At 35.8% G+C, this 16,009-nt stretch overlaps 1 protein-coding gene across 1 annotated transcript in view; it reads left to right on the forward strand.

Annotated features, from left to right (window-relative positions):
* The window catches only part of arhgef10la (Rho guanine nucleotide exchange factor (GEF) 10-like a), a 153,534-nt gene that overhangs the window by 26,510 nt on the left and 111,015 nt on the right, over window positions 1–16,009 (forward strand). The window contains exons 7-10 of the mRNA XM_073825406.1: window positions 9,235–9,343; window positions 10,181–10,284; window positions 11,489–11,566; window positions 14,106–14,285. Coding sequence (XP_073681507.1) covers window positions 9,235–9,343; window positions 10,181–10,284; window positions 11,489–11,566; window positions 14,106–14,285 — 471 coding nt within the window. The remainder of the gene's footprint in view (window positions 1–9,234; window positions 9,344–10,180; window positions 10,285–11,488; window positions 11,567–14,105; window positions 14,286–16,009) is intronic.

Here is a 16,009-nt window from a genome sequence, read left to right on the forward strand (position 1 = left end):
GATGCATTCTTTGAAAACAGATCAGATGAAGGCAGATTATTCAACAGCATGTTTCACAAACATTGAATTTGGATGTGATGCCTTCCTACCTCTGATTTGGATGCAGCCTGTGGCTTTGTTTTGGAAATGAGGAGGTGCTTGTCTGAGATTCACATTAGCGAGGGTGCATGTTTTGTCATAATCTAATCTTCCACTGTCTATCCCACACTGCTTTGACTTAAAAAATCAAGCCAAGCCCCTGATTCCAGTCATTTCTCTTGCATATGCTTTTATGGTTGATCCTGATTATGCCTTGCCCTCATCCCTGCATTTCCCTCACTTTTATGCTTACCCCCTTCATTCCTTCCTCTCCTCCATATTGCGCTCTCACCCATGGCCTGCGTTGTTGCCGTGACGATACCCGTAGATCTCCCCTGATGTGCGACGACTGAGAGAACGTTACACCAGGACCAAACAGGAGCTAACCATGAGACTGGGGGGCAGACATCAGGTACACTCATGCACGTATGGGCTTTAGGGGGTAAACTAGCTTAGAGCTGTCAATTGGAGCGATCATATAAACCTGGGTTCAAGGTTACACTCTTTCTCTTTGTCACATTTCCCTGCTGAAATGACCGGTGTGACTTTCCATGCTGCTTTATGCTGGTCTGTTGTTGCTGACCAACATAGACATGCTGTCAGCCAGCCAAACTTAAATGTAGTAAAAAAGCCTGGTGGTGCACTGACATCCCAGCATCCCATGCTTGGGAGCAGCATCCAAAGTACAGCATATGGAAGTCTTTTTTTACTTGAGTTTTCTCTTTCTCTGTGTGTCTTGCTTTTCTGTTTGGAGCCTCAGGGTCCATACAGAATGTTTGCTGCTCCCAGCAAACAGAGCAGAAGAGATACCTGTAGAAGTTCACTGCACTTGATCTAGTTTGTTCATATTAATTTTAATGTCATCAAACAGACAGCAAAGAGTTGTACAGACATCTTTAAATATTATATATGGAGAGAGAAAGAGAATGAGAGATCAAAATTAGAGAACAACCTACAGTTTCATAAATTTCAAGGACACTGCATAAATTAATTCTGAAGCACAGTATAAAAAACTTAAATAGAGATATTTGAAAAGAACCTGGATCAAAATCAGATAACACTTACAGATACCTGGAAATTATTGTTGTTAATTTGACACCTAGTGCTAATTTCCTTAATTATATGACAATGTCCAATCAACATGTAGTAAGAAACACAACAAGAAATTTGGATGAACACATTTAGTTTGTAGATAATGCACTTTGCTTTTGCAATAGTGTTTTATTTTTTTCAGGTCATCCAAAGGCAGAGTGCAGTATCTGCATTTTGGTGGTCAAAGGTCACATCAGTTGTCATGGTTTTTATCTATAAAAATGTCTTCCTAAGTTGGTGTAGTTACTGCACTTAGCCTTTGTAGGGCAGTATAGGCAAGGCAAGGCAAGGCAAGTTTATTTATATAGCACATTCCATACACAATGGTAATTCAAAGTGTTGTACATAAGAGGAATTAAAATAAAATAAAAAATCACAACAATAAAAACAGAACATTTAAAATGATTTAAAAATTGATTTAAATATATATATATATATATATATATATATATATATATATATATATATATATATATACGGTGACGCATTGCTGCCACACACTTATTTTTTTTCCCACTCAGCTATGTCGTTATAACGAGATCTTTTCTCGTAAAAACGACATCTTTTCTCGTTAAAACGACATATTTTCTCGTAAAAACGACATAATTTTCTCGTTAAAACGACATCTTTTCTCGTAATAACGAGATCTTTTCTCGTTAAAACGACATAATTTTCTCGTTAAAACGACATCTTTTTCTCGTAATAACGACATAATATGTCATACGATCTGACGTTCCTGTTATAGATGATATGATTATGTTATTGTGTATTATGCAAAGCGTTTGTCCACGCTGCCTTTTCCACAGTCCTGACATAAAGGAGGATGCACGCTGCTGGAGTTAGAATACACTAGCTATATATAGAAGTAAACTGTTTTAATAATTTTAATGTATTGGTTTCAATTGTAGCTGCATGTTTATTAGGATTAATCTCCAATCTGCCCTCAGACCCAGAGGATTTAAGATGATCAGATCAAAACTGTTATTTCTGAATAATCGACTCTGAGCTTGGAATATTATTTGGATGAAAGTTTGATTTTACAGAAAATTTAAATACGATCATAAAGAAATAAAATAGAAATGACAAACGGTTTGGCTGCATTATGATAATAATAATTTCGTTCCTTTTTTTTTCATTGACAAAATCAATGAAAAAAAAATCAGTTTAGTATTTTTGTCTGTGGGTAAAAAGAGAGCTTATGCTTTAATAATTATATGTGGGCGGCAATGACAAGTCACTTTTTTAACTCAACCTGTCTTCATGTCTATCGCATCATGCAGAATAAATACAAATACAAAAATACAAACAAATCTAGCTTAATTTCGTTTTTCTGTTTCTCAAACAAAACGAAATAATAATAATAATAATAATAATAATAATAATAAGCTATTATTATTATTATTATTATTATTATTATTATTATTAGGCCTATTATTATATTTTCCTTATTATGAATTCTATTTATTTATTTCTGCTCATATTTCGATTTGCTGTTAAATCAATCAAAAAGATTTTATAATAAAAATAATAATACGCCTAATAATAATAATAATCATAATAATAATAATAATCATAATGATAATAATAATAATAATAATAATAATAATAATAATAATAAGCATAATAACAATTTGAGTAGCCTATTATTATTATTATTTCATTTTGTTTGAGAAACGGAAAAACGAAAAGCTTGATTCTTCATATTTTTGTTCGTGGGTAAAACACATGAGCTTATTGCTTGAATATTAATTTAACATGCCTGGGCGGCCTTGATACTTATGATTATATACAAATTATACATTATTTATTATATATTATTAAATTTTATTTTTAGCTGAATCAAGCCACGAATCCGGTTTTTCATCTGGATTATAGCCTACTGTGGAAATATGCTGCGCTGGCTGTAAGCACAATGGTAGGTAACAGATAATGAACTCACACGGGAAAGACTGTACACTACCTCTTGTTGGATTTATACGAATTAAGTAAACACAATTTTGTTTTCGATTCTTTTATTGAAGTAGCCCTTTCAAGCTGCATAGAGAGACATAAATTGCGAGAGCGCACCCTGTATTTTTACAAAGGCAATTTGTAACGTTTTGTTGTTATTGTGGAAGTACATAAAATAAAGCAGACATTTATATTTCATTCCTCTGTAATCACAAAGTAAGGGATCGCGCTGGTACCGCCGACCCGAAAAGTGCAGTGAGCTTTATATGAGACTTGCAAAGAAACGTTATTGTGACTAATTTGCAGGGCTGGGTTCTCCGAAACCACCTTAACGCTACGTCGTTCTTAAGTTGTACCTTAAGAAGTACCTTATCGTTAATATGTGTTTTCAGAAACCTTCTTTGTTAAGTATACCTTCTGTAAGTCATACGTTCGTAAGGTTGGTCTGGAGCGCTCTTAGCTATACCTTACCGCTGCTGACGGTTCATACCGCTAGTGGGCACCACGCAAAAAGCTTTTTTACATCGCAGTTTAATTACAAATAGAAAATTTTATATGAACATTTAATATAAAATCTGATTTAGTATTAAAATTGCATTTTTTACTTTAAAATTTTACACATAAAATACTTAAGTTGTTATAGCCTACACCCAGTGTCAAGTCAAGTCACCTTTATTTATATAGCGCTTTTAACAATACAGATTGTGTCAAAGCAACTGCACAGTATTTAAACAGAACAATAGTGTGTAAGTAACGCATTATTGTAAACAATCAATTTTCAGTAAAAGGCAGTTCATCAATGAATTCAGTGATATCATCATCCAGTTCAGTTCAAATAGTATACGGTATCGCTGGAAAGTGTCCCCAACTAAGCAAGCCAGAGGCGACAGCGGCAAGGAACCAAAACTCCACAGGTGACAGAAATGGAGAAAAAACCTTGGGAGAAACCAGGCTCAGTCGGGGGACCAGTTCTGGCCAGTGTATGGAAGTGTTTTCATTAATAAAGTTTCCATGGTTGTTAGCTTTTTTTAATTACTATCTCGAGGCACATCAGCGGGCGAACCATTTGACAGAAAAGGCTATGAGTCTATATAAAGAAAGATGAGTTTACACAAACTTTATAGCTATGGCAGCGAGACCGTGAGTACTTGTTTTAAATCAAAGACGGCGCCGTGCGTGGAGAGTAATAGTGTGTAATGCATACGCCAAAGTCCAATTTTGCGTGCATATGATACGCCAATCCTTCCCATTAACTTCAATGAAGAGAGAGGATGCATACAAATACCACGCATCATCTTTTATATCATCTATATAAAAGATGATGCGTGGTATTTATACGCATCCTCTCTCCATTGAAGTTAATTGGAAGGATTGGCGTATCATATGCACGCAAAATTGGACTTTGGCTTATGCATTACACGCTATTGCAAAGTCGTGTTATTCGTACGCAAAATGATGAGAATAAGTTGAAACACATACACATGTATTTCTGCATGTACATATTTCATTGAGCCCCGATAAATGCAGTTTGTACTATTTCTAAAACGCTTCTTTATTAAAAAAAACATTGTTTTCTCAATACTTTACCTATACCGCTGTGAAAGAAAGAGCGCACAATCGATCACCGAGGCATCGATATCAACCTATTCAGCACCTCCACCATGGACAGCACCTGCTAAGGTCGCACTTAAGAAGGTTTACCTTAAGCAATATCCTAAGGTATAGTTTGGAGAACACACGTAGGAAAGGTATAGCTGTAGTTAAGGTGTACCTTTTGAGTCTTCGTAGCACAACGTTATCGGAGAACGCAGCCCAGAGCGGTACATCAGACGAACATTTATTCTGCATGATGGGACAGACCGTAAAGACAAGCTGAGTCGAAAAGTGGCTTTTCCGGGCCGCTCACGCACAAATATTAAAGCATAAGCTCTCTTTTCATGAAAAAAAAATCTGGCTTTATTTATTTTCATTTTTTAAACAGAACGAAATCATCATAATCATAACACGATCAAACCGTGTGTCATTTTTCTTTTATTTATTTCTGATACTATTTACATTTTCTGTAAAATCAAACTTTCATCCAAATAATATTCCAAGCTCAGAGTCAGAAATAACAGTTTTGATCTGATCATCTTAAATCCTCTGGGTCTGAGGGCAGATTAGTATGGAGATTAATCCTAATAAACATGCTGCTACAATTGAAACAATTACATAAAAATTATTAAAACAGTGTATTTCTATAGGCTATATAGCTAGTGTATTCTAACTCCAGCAGCGTGCATCCTCCTTTAGGTCAGGACTGTGGCGAAGGCAGCGCGGACAAACGTTTAGCTCCCTCACATAATGTCTATAACAGGAATATCAGATCGTATGACATGATATGTCGTTATAACGAGAAAAAGATGTCGTTTTAACGAGAAAATTATGTCGTTTTTACGAGAAAAGATCTCGTTATTACGAGAAAAGATGTCGTTTTAACGAGAAAAGATGTCGTTTTAACGAGAAAAGATGTCATTTTTACGAGAAAAGATGTCGTTTTTACGAGAAAAGATGTCGTTTTTACGAGAAAAGATCTCGTTATAACGACATAGCTGAGTGGGAAAAAAAATAAGTGTGTGGCAGCAATGCGTCACCGTATATATATATATATATATATATATACACACATACAGTTGCAATCAAAATTATTCAACCCCCAGAGACTACAGTACTTTACAAATAAAAGCTTGTCTGAAGTTTCAGGAAAAAATGCATCTACAACAGTTTACTGGCATATAAGTGACAATGTCAATATATAATGTAATGTGTTTGAGTTATAGGATTTTTTAATAACACAGCTATGTCAGAATTATTCAACCCCTATTCAACATTGCCATTTTAAGTCATTTATTTTTGTGGTAGGGAACAAAATTATCCTAAAACACAACACAAAGGCTTTATAAACTATTAAAAAAACTGAATCAGCTTGAGATGTTACACATCTATACATTTATCCCATGCATGTGCTGAAGTTGAGTAGCAAAAATGGTAAAGTCAACAGAGCTTTCACAAAAGCTATAGAGAAGAAATAGTTTTATTGTATTAGAAAGTCTAAGGCTATGTGAAGATTTCTAAGACATTAAAAGCCTTATTCCTTAGTTTAAAGTGTGTTGTACCAGAAAACCTTTGAGGGTGTTGAACCAAAAATGCACAATTTCATAAAATGTAGAGTAATCAGAGCAACTGAGAAAAACCTGCAATGTACAGCCAAAGACTTGCGAGATGACCAGACGAAAGGAGGAAAAATATTTAATTCCAGAGTAGAAGATGAACGTAAGACAAGCATGGCTTTCATGTTGGGGCATCTTGGCGAATACCATTCTTGATCAAGAAGAACAAAAAGGTCAGCTTGAATATGCTAAAATTAATTTGGATAGACCTGTGGAGTTCTGGAAGAATGTTTAATGGAGTGATGTGGCCAAACTAGAACTTTTTGAACGTATAGATTAGCGGTATGTCTGGTGCAAAAAAGGGAAAACTAATGAGCAGAAGAACATCAAACATGGAGGTGGGCTGATCCAATTATGGGGTTGTTTTACTGTAGCATGAAGTGGAAAACATGAGCGTATGAAGGAAACCATGGATTCTTTGAAGTATCAGGCCATTTTGCCAAGAATTGTGATGCCTTTGGTGCAAAGACCGAAGATGATGATCAATGGACTTTCCTGCAGGACAATCATCCCAAAGTAAACATCCAAATCTACTTATGCTTGGTTCAGGGGTCAGTCACAGAATGTTCATGAGTGGCCTGTTCAGTCTCCAGATTTAATTCTCATTGAAAATATTTGGTCGAAATTGAAGAAAGCAGTGGCAAAGTGAAAACCAAAGATTATCCATGATCTAAAAGCTTTTTCAGCCGAGGAATGGTCCAAGATTGCAGTAGAGAGGTGATCAACGCTTCTAAAAACTTTCAAACAGCGTTTATAGCCTAGGTGGTTTTAAATAATAAAAGATTCTGCACCAAATTTTACTTTTGGGGGTTGAATAATTTTGAACATGAACATTTAGAGCAAATTTGTTTGTTTTTTCCCATTATTTATCAATTTATGTTCTCAGAATAACTCAAATGTGTATTAAAATACTTTATCTAATAGTGTACTAATGCCTTTGTAGATTTGTTTTTAGAAAAACAAATGATCTGGAACAAAATGACTTGCATGTCAAGGGGGTTGAATAATTTCCATTGCAACTGTATATATATATAAACAGATCTGGGGAAGGGTACAAACATTTCTGCTGCACTGAAGGTTCCCAAGAGCACAGTGACTTCCATTTTTCTCAAATGGAAGAAGTTTGGTACAACCAGGACTCTTTCAAAAGCAGGTCGCCCAGCCATATTGATGCAGCAATTGATGGAAAAAGGCCTTGTCTACAATGGTTACCAAGAAGCTGATGGTCACTCTAGTTGAGCTCCATGATCATATATACAGAAGGGAGAAACTTACAGAAGGACAAACATCACTGCAGCACTCCACCGATTTGGGCTTTATGGCAGTGTGGCCAAACTCAATCCTCTCATCAGGAAAGACACATTAAAAATTCAATTGGTATTTGCAAAACAGAACCTAAAGGACCCTCTGAGAAATAAGATCATTGGTCTGATTAACCTCAGTTCTGACTGAGCACCATGTTTGAAGGAAACCAGCTCTGCTCATCACCTGCAGAGCACCATCCCAAAAATAAAGTGTGCTGGTAGCAGCCTCATGCTGTGGGGCTGTTTTTGGAGGCAGGGACTGAGGGACTTGACAGAGTAAAAGAAAAGCTCAGTGCACCAAAATATTGACAGAGTCTTAAAGAAAACCTAGTCCAGAGCGTTCAGAACCTCAAACTGGCTGGACAGTTCACCGTCCAACATGACAATGACCCTAAGCACATAGCCAAGGCAATACAGGAGTGGTTTAGGGACAACTCTGTGAATGTCCTACACATAGAAAAAAGGTCACATCTTTGTGGACATCTTTGTACCTTTTTTACCCCTAATAGGTACTTATTATATATATATATAATATACAGTCAAGCCCGAAATTATTCATACCCCTGGCAAATTCTCCTGACAAAGCTCCTTTGTCTTAGCCATGACTGTCCACAAACCAACAGCAGAGAGCTTCTGTTATTCACCTGTTGAGTTGATTAAATCAGCTGTTCCCAATGAATCAGGGTAATTAGGATGCTTTAGAACAGCTTGGACTATTTGGAATGGTATAGAACTTTGGATTTTCCCATAGACTGTGACAGTTTGCAAAGGGTATGAATAATTTTGGACATGCCACTTTTTGTTCAAATGTAAATAAAAGATGAGTAATTATTTTTTCCACAATGATGCCTCTTGTACATCGTCTTATTATCTTTTGGGAGAAGCCTGTGTCATTTACGGTCAAAAAATAACTTGCTGGTTGAATAAAAGTAACTTTAAATCAGAATTTGCCAGGGGTATGAATAATTTTGGTCTTGACTGTATATCTTGTATTTTGCTTTTTAAGAGGAAAATTGACTCCTGGAGGTTGGAGGCTGAAAAATATGATATATAATATATGTAGACATATATAGTTTCTCTCTGTACCTCTGTATCTCTCTCATTTTTTCTTTCCTTCTCTGTAACCAGACTATTCAGATCGCTTCAGGCATCCTAATCTCCTAATCTCTAATTTGATATGTATGACGGTGGGTTGTGGGCACACTTGTGTACTGTATATATAAAACAACCAGTTCTCAAGTGGTTTAAGCAAGACATTTCCACATGCTCCCTATTAATGACCTGCTTTCGAAGAGATGGGCCACCCCCTCCTTTTTTAAAATATAAAAATATCACTCCAGCTTGAAGTTCCCTCACACGCTTAGGATCTTGTGGCTTGTGGCCACTAAAGCAGACCCTGTTGAGCACACACCCAATTGCCGCCCTGACGCACTGAACTGGTGTCTCACAAATGGCAGGCAGATCCGAGTACGGCTGTTTATGCTCGAGGGCTTGAGATGGTCGACCTTTCTCCATAAGGGTTTACCACGTCACTGGTTATGGAGAAACTCCAGCTCGGCTGCCAATGTTTTTTTTTTGTCCCCCTCTGGTCCCTTTTGCAGGTCCATCAGCTGATGCGGGCGGCACGTAGCGGAACGAAAGATGGCCTGGAGAAGACCAAAATCGCTGTGATGAGGAGAGTTTCATTCCTACATAAAAAGGACCACTCAGGTAATCTTAGAATGATTTCATTTATCTTCTTTCAAGCACTCATCCTCATTCTTTTTCCTTTGATAGAAAAAAATCCCATTCAGGAAAGAAGCAATTATGCATTTCTAATGCTTTTTTCCTCAGATGAACAGGGCTGTTCAATAAATTAGGCTAGACCTCTTTACAGATGGCAGATGATCTGACTGCCACCTAGTCAGACATGATAGAAAAAAGGTTGATGGAGTTCAATACTCCTTACTGCTTTCTTGTATTTTGCTTTTAAGAGGAAAATTGACTCCTGGAGGTTGGAGGCTGAAAAAAGATGTGCTTTTTTTTGGGAAGCAGAAAATCATTATAAATCAGAGTGGGTCTTTAAAATAAAAGGTAGGAAGAAGAGCTGATGAGGGCATTTGATGCACAAGAAAATTGGCTGGGATTGGTCCCCATAATGCCCTACTGCAGAATGGGGTAAGATTACCATTTGGAAGTGGAGACTGGCGCGATGCCTATTGAAACTGCACTCTAAATGAGGTACCGCACTGCGTATAGTGCTAAACATTTTGATTCAGAGGTTCTGTTTTCATTTCTTTTATTATTTCGAGAGCCTGCAAAAACTTTAGAAGATTTTAAGCCTTTGGGAAAAGGTGCAAAATTGTATGTCGGATGGTTTTCTTTTGTAGTCGTGTGGATTGAAAGAATGTTTGGATGTGGTTTAGAACAGCTTGTTCTGTACTGAGTTTTAATGTACTTTTTTTTACTGTTTGAGCATCTCTTCTGTGTTGTAATAAGATAGTAGTATATTCTTAGCTTTGTTGGGATATATAATATGTTTGAATGTGTTTTTGTATATCCTGACAGATGACACTGAGGATGATACTGGGTATCTGGATGTTATGGTATCAGAGGCAAAACACCCACCTGCACAACTGGGACCAATGCCAGATGGGCTTAGCAACCAGCAGGTGCGTGTATATGTATTTATTGGCATTTTAAATTGAGTGTGTATGTAGTCCATGCCAGAATATACACATTTGAGGGAACCCATTCATTTGGTAGCAAAATTAGCATGAATGTAATTCCAATCAAAGTAAAGCTGTTTTCTTTTTAAATTCATGCTATGTCATTGTAACGATAATGCCTTGAACTTTAGTTTCTCTGTTGTCTGCATGATTAATCGTTATTTCTCGATTAATCGGTATTTATATAACTAATTAATTAATGAACTATAAATATTCACTACGGTTCAGAGAAATAATTTTTCTTAGCAGTTGTGCATTAAACTGAATCAAAATTGACAGAAAAAAAAAATACAGTCAAGCTTGAAATTATTCATACCCCTGGCAAATTCTGACTTAAAATTACTTTTATTCAACCAGCAAGTTTTTTTTTTTTTTATTAGAAATGACACAGACGTCTCCCAGAAGATAATAAGATGATGTACAAGAGGCATCATTGTGGAAAAAAAATATTACTCATCTTTTATTTACATTTGAACAAAAAGTGGCATGTCCAAAATTATTCATACCCTTCTCAATAATCAATAGAAAAGCCTTTATTGGCTATTATGGCAATCAAATGCTTCCTATAATTGCTGAGCAGCTTTTTGCATGTCTCCACTGGTATTTTTGCCATTCATCTTTAGCGATGAGCTCCAACTCTTTCAGGTTGGAGGGTCTCCTTACCATCACCCTGATCTTTAGCTCCCTCCACAGATTCTCAATTGGATTTAAGTCAGGACTCTGGCTGGGCCACTGCAAAATGTTATTGTTTTTGTCTGCTAACAATTTCTTCACCACTTTTGCTGTGTGTTTTGGGTTGTTGTCATGCTGAAATGTCCAATGGTGCCCGAGGCCAAGTTTCTCTGCAGACTGCCTGATGTTGTTGTTGAGAATTTTGATGTATTGCTCCTTTTTCATGGTGCCGTTTACTGTGATTAGGTCCCTGGTCCACCGGCTGAAAAACACCCCCAAAACATTAGGATCCCACCACCATGTTTACAAAAGTAGTAACTTTAATTCAGAATTTGCCAGGGGTATAAATAATTTTGGGCTTGACTGTATATTTTTTGTAATGTCAAATAAAAACTATTTCAAGTAGAAATAATATTTGATTTCTCTGGTGTCCTGGTTACTATGAATGTATAAATGTCTTTCGTCTTGACCACAGATTGTCCGACGCCATATTTTGGGCTCCATTGTGCAGAGTGAGAGGAGTTACCTGGACTCTCTTAAACGGATCCTACAGGTAAAATACTTTTACATCTGTCCCAAAAACAGCTGTCTTGGTTAAATTGGAAAACAAAAAAGCTTTTGATAGGATTCAGTAAAGTGAATTTGCAATGACAAAATGTTTTCATAACCAAAAGTTTTAAAAGCTTTGGTAAGGCTCAAGTGTCTTTTCTCTTAAGTGCCAAGATCAAACTGAAACTCAATGTTTTGATACTTCAAATAAATTCTTACTCAGATAAATTCAAAAGAGTAGTTAAAATGCTAAAGTCAAATATTATCACCACTTTTAATGTTTTTCAGAATGATTGTATGTTAAAACATTGTCAGTATTTTGTCTTGAAATGGTTAAATAGTTCTCATGGCTAAACATAAAAAGTTTTTGGAAGGGTTACAAATAATGTCAAGACGCTTCCTAATGTGAAAGCCCAGCTTATTCAAAGCCTCAAAACAAGATAATACTATCAGTTTTCTTTAATACTGAATTTGCCTTCGCGTTCACATTTCTTAAAATGGAAGCATGCAGGTCTGGTGGGTTTCATAGTGTGGAGTTTCATTACACATAATTCTGATCTCAGCTAGTGGTGGAGAGAAAAGTATTTGTTATCACACTCCTTTGAAGGCACAGGCACCGTCTAAAATTGAATCACAGATCAATGACAGCTTTACGCTCTATGAAATCTAGTCATTCAGGATCTGTCTCCAAGCTTTGTTGTCAAATCAAAGCTCTGTTGGGTGTACTTTACAATCCCTGCTCTCTTTATGACGTGATAGACATGGTCTAGGGTGTTTAGATCAGGTAAAGTGGCCCCAAAGCAGGCGAGTGGGGGGCTGCGTAATTAAGTTTAGTACTGCCGTTGTGGGCAGACGCAGCTTTAGAAAAAGATATAGTTCTATTGCCTCATCTTTTGTCTTATTTTCTCTTTGTCGATAATTCATTAGTGTTGGAGGCTACAGGGTAGGAAAGAAAGCAGCCATGAAAAATCTATTGTGTCCACAGTCTAACTAGCAAAGTGTCTTTGCTTTTAAAGATTAGGTCTTGTAGTTTATCTATGAACATCACTAGCTTGTTTTGCAATTTAAGGAAATCAAGCCTAAACAAACATTTAACTGAGCGCAATTTGAAGTTCCCAATGTAGAAAGTCAGTCGAAACCAATAACAGAGAGAGAATTAACATTAGCAAATGAACAAGTTAAAGGAATAGTTCACTTACCTGCATAATACTTTTTTTAAAAGCAATTTTGGATCTTAACAACCCCTTTTCATTTTTATTGTATCAAAAAGAGTGGCCCAAATAGTCTTTTTAAGTGAAAGAAAGAAAGAAAGAAAGAAAGAAAGAAAGAAAGAAAGAAAGAAAGAAAGAAAGAAAATCATATAGGTTTAACTTTCCATTTCAGTTAAACATTTCTAGGTGTTGTGAGTTTCGGAGAATAAAAAACTTTTCAAGAGTTGTCTTTGAAATGTTGTGAAATATTCACATTTAAAAGAAGTGTTCTGTTTTAATATATTTTAAAATGCAGTTTATTCCTGTGCTAGCAAAGCTGACTTTTCAGCCATTACTACAGTCTTTAGAATAATGTGATTCTACAGAAGTCATTCTATAATGCTAATATAATGCTAAAATTCTTATTATATTATTAACAATTCAATTTAAAATGTTGTATTCGGTTAGATTTGAAAATAATAATAATAATAATACTTTTATTCAGCGATAATGCATTTAACTGATCAAAAATTACAGTAAAGACGTTTATAATGAAACAAAATATTTCTATTTTAAATAAATGCTGTTCTTTGGATCTTATTTTTCATCAAAGAATCCTGAAAAATAAATCAATCAGGTTTTTTAAAAAAAATAATAATAAGTAGCACAACTGTTTTTAACATTCATAATAAAAAGAAATGTTTCTTGAGAAGCAAATCAGCATATTAAAACGATTTCTACAGGATCATGTGACACTCAAGACTGGAGTAATGATGCTGAAAATTCATCTTTGCCATCACCGGAATAAATTACATTTTTAAATATATTGCAATACAAACAATTATTTTAAATTCTAATAATATTTTACAATTGTACTGTTTTTACTGTATTTTTTTATTAAATAAATTATTTTTTTCATTTCTTTCAAAAACATTAAAATCTTAATGATTACTAGCTTTTGAACAGGCTAAATAAATCTGACATCCTATACTATAGCTTGAGTCTGAATCACGAAACCTTGAAAGAGCCTCCAAAGGAAAGGTGATATGTGTCAGGATATGTATGACTACATCTCCATGTGTTAAAACACATGCGTTATTCTGAAGATGTATTCATATATGCAAATTGCACATTTTGAATCTTGTATTCAAATGAATGAAATGGATAATGCATAGTGAGACTTGATTTTTTTTTTTTTTACCTTGGTGTTAAGATTAATTCAGCACATTTATAATCTCACTCCCTTGTCAAGGTGAGGCAAGTCATTACTGGAATTATTCGTAATGTATAAATATAAAAATATTTCAGTAATGGCATACATAAGAAATATTTCCATTTCCCTTGGTCCTTCAGGAATACCAGCGACCTCTGATGGAGGCTGAGCCAAGGATCCTCAGTGTCAGGAAAATCCGGCCCATATTTTTCCGTCTGCGGGAGATCATGCAGTGCCACTCCATGTTCCAGATTGCCCTGGCATCTCGGGTGGCCGAATGGGACTCCTGTGAAAAGATTGGGGATCTGTTTGTAGCTTCAGTGAGTAGGAAAATGCTTGAAAATGACTGACCTCTAAACTAAACTACAGAACACTGAGCATTGTGTGTTATTATGCTTCTCTGCAGGCAAGCTGTTTCAGGTACTAACAGTGCTCCGCTCCAGTTTACTTCAAAAGCATAGCCAATTACTATGAGTGAGGATGGCTGTCTTTTACCAAAGTAAGCGTGTTGGCACCGTTGGGCTGCAGGGCGTCTAATGGACTAATGAATGAGGTTTCTGTAGTGACCCTCCTCACAGGCAGCATCCATAAGCTGCTCTCATTATTCTTCCGTTAAAAGAGAGCGTTTGGCCTGTCTGACCTGCTTTTATTGCATAGCACTATTGGTCTTTATAAAGTCCCTGGAGCACAAAGAAGTACCATAGAGAGAACACTTACAGCTGAAGTTGCACTGCGGTGCATTGGAGAGCAGAAATAAACCCACAAACCACATAACACACAACATATTGCTTTGCACCTTTTTTCTGTTATTGAGTGCATATGTACACACTATGGGGCAAATGGTTGAACTGCAGACGAAGTATGCATTGTATGTGTTTTAGCACCATATTGATTATGAACGTTTGGTAAGGGTTTAAAAATACACAAATCTGCATTTTAAAATGCTGAAATTGTGCTCATTAACAGCTGTGCATATGGCTGTATGCTTGGTTATGCCCAGAATTTGAAAACCTGCCAAATGTGGGTAAAAATCAGCTGTGGTGGGTAACGCTGTCAAATCACTAGCCACTTTGGTGGGTTACTTTTCGTAAATGAAGTTTACTAATGAAGTTTACTAATTTCTGCATAGATTTAGCGCAAATACTGAACTTGTGACTGATCACTCATTATGGTTTCCTGTGCATTGAAGCAGTAGTCTGACGAAAAGTTATTAAGCATTAAAATAGTTTCTAGAACCGCAGATTTGCTCTCTGCACATTTTACAGTGTCTACCTACGTTGTCATTCACTCATGACAAGAACTGTCCAAATATTGATAAAAAGGTGCAGCAGCTGTTTCAGGTAGTCTATCTGTAACTTACTGTACTGTATAACTGATCGCTTTAATACCGATTTTGCCATTTGTGAAATTAGGTTATTTTTTTTACTGAGCCCTGTGACTGTGAAGCAACAAATTTATTTAATCATAGAATTATATGCAGTCTTCCTAGGACTCACACACACATATTTAGAGTGAGTATATGAAAAGTTTGGTTAGCATAGTCTGTAGCAGACTTTTCTTCATGTCAGGGGAACTGTTCAATAACCAAAAAAGAAATGCTAAGTTATATAAATTGTAGAGAAAAAATATTGTCTTTTTTTTGCTCTGTTTTGCTAATGAAAACGGTTCCAAACAAATCCATGTAATATGTCTCTACAGCAACACACAGCAGTGTTTCCTTACAAAATGAATTTGGTCAGTGACTCCCTGATCCATTCATAAAAACAGTAGTTTCTTACTTTGTTCCTGAATGAATGAATAATTAGTTTTGAAAGAATCGCTTGAATAAATGACTCAAAGACTCACTTATTAAAACAGTGGCTGTTGGTCGTCACCTACTGTTATGCCTAATATTTAAAAGTATCATTCTGTTTTCCTCTATCATTTCATATTTCTATATTTCAGTTTTTATATTTAAAACATCAATCTCATAATGTTTATTTAATTTGTAGGTGCAGTGTAAATGCATGTACAAGTGCTAGAACTTAAGAAAAGTGTATAGAAC

The sequence above is a fragment of the Garra rufa genome, chromosome 20 (assembly GCF_049309525.1).
Source record: "Garra rufa chromosome 20, GarRuf1.0, whole genome shotgun sequence".
NCBI lineage: Eukaryota > Metazoa > Chordata > Actinopteri > Cypriniformes > Cyprinidae > Garra > Garra rufa.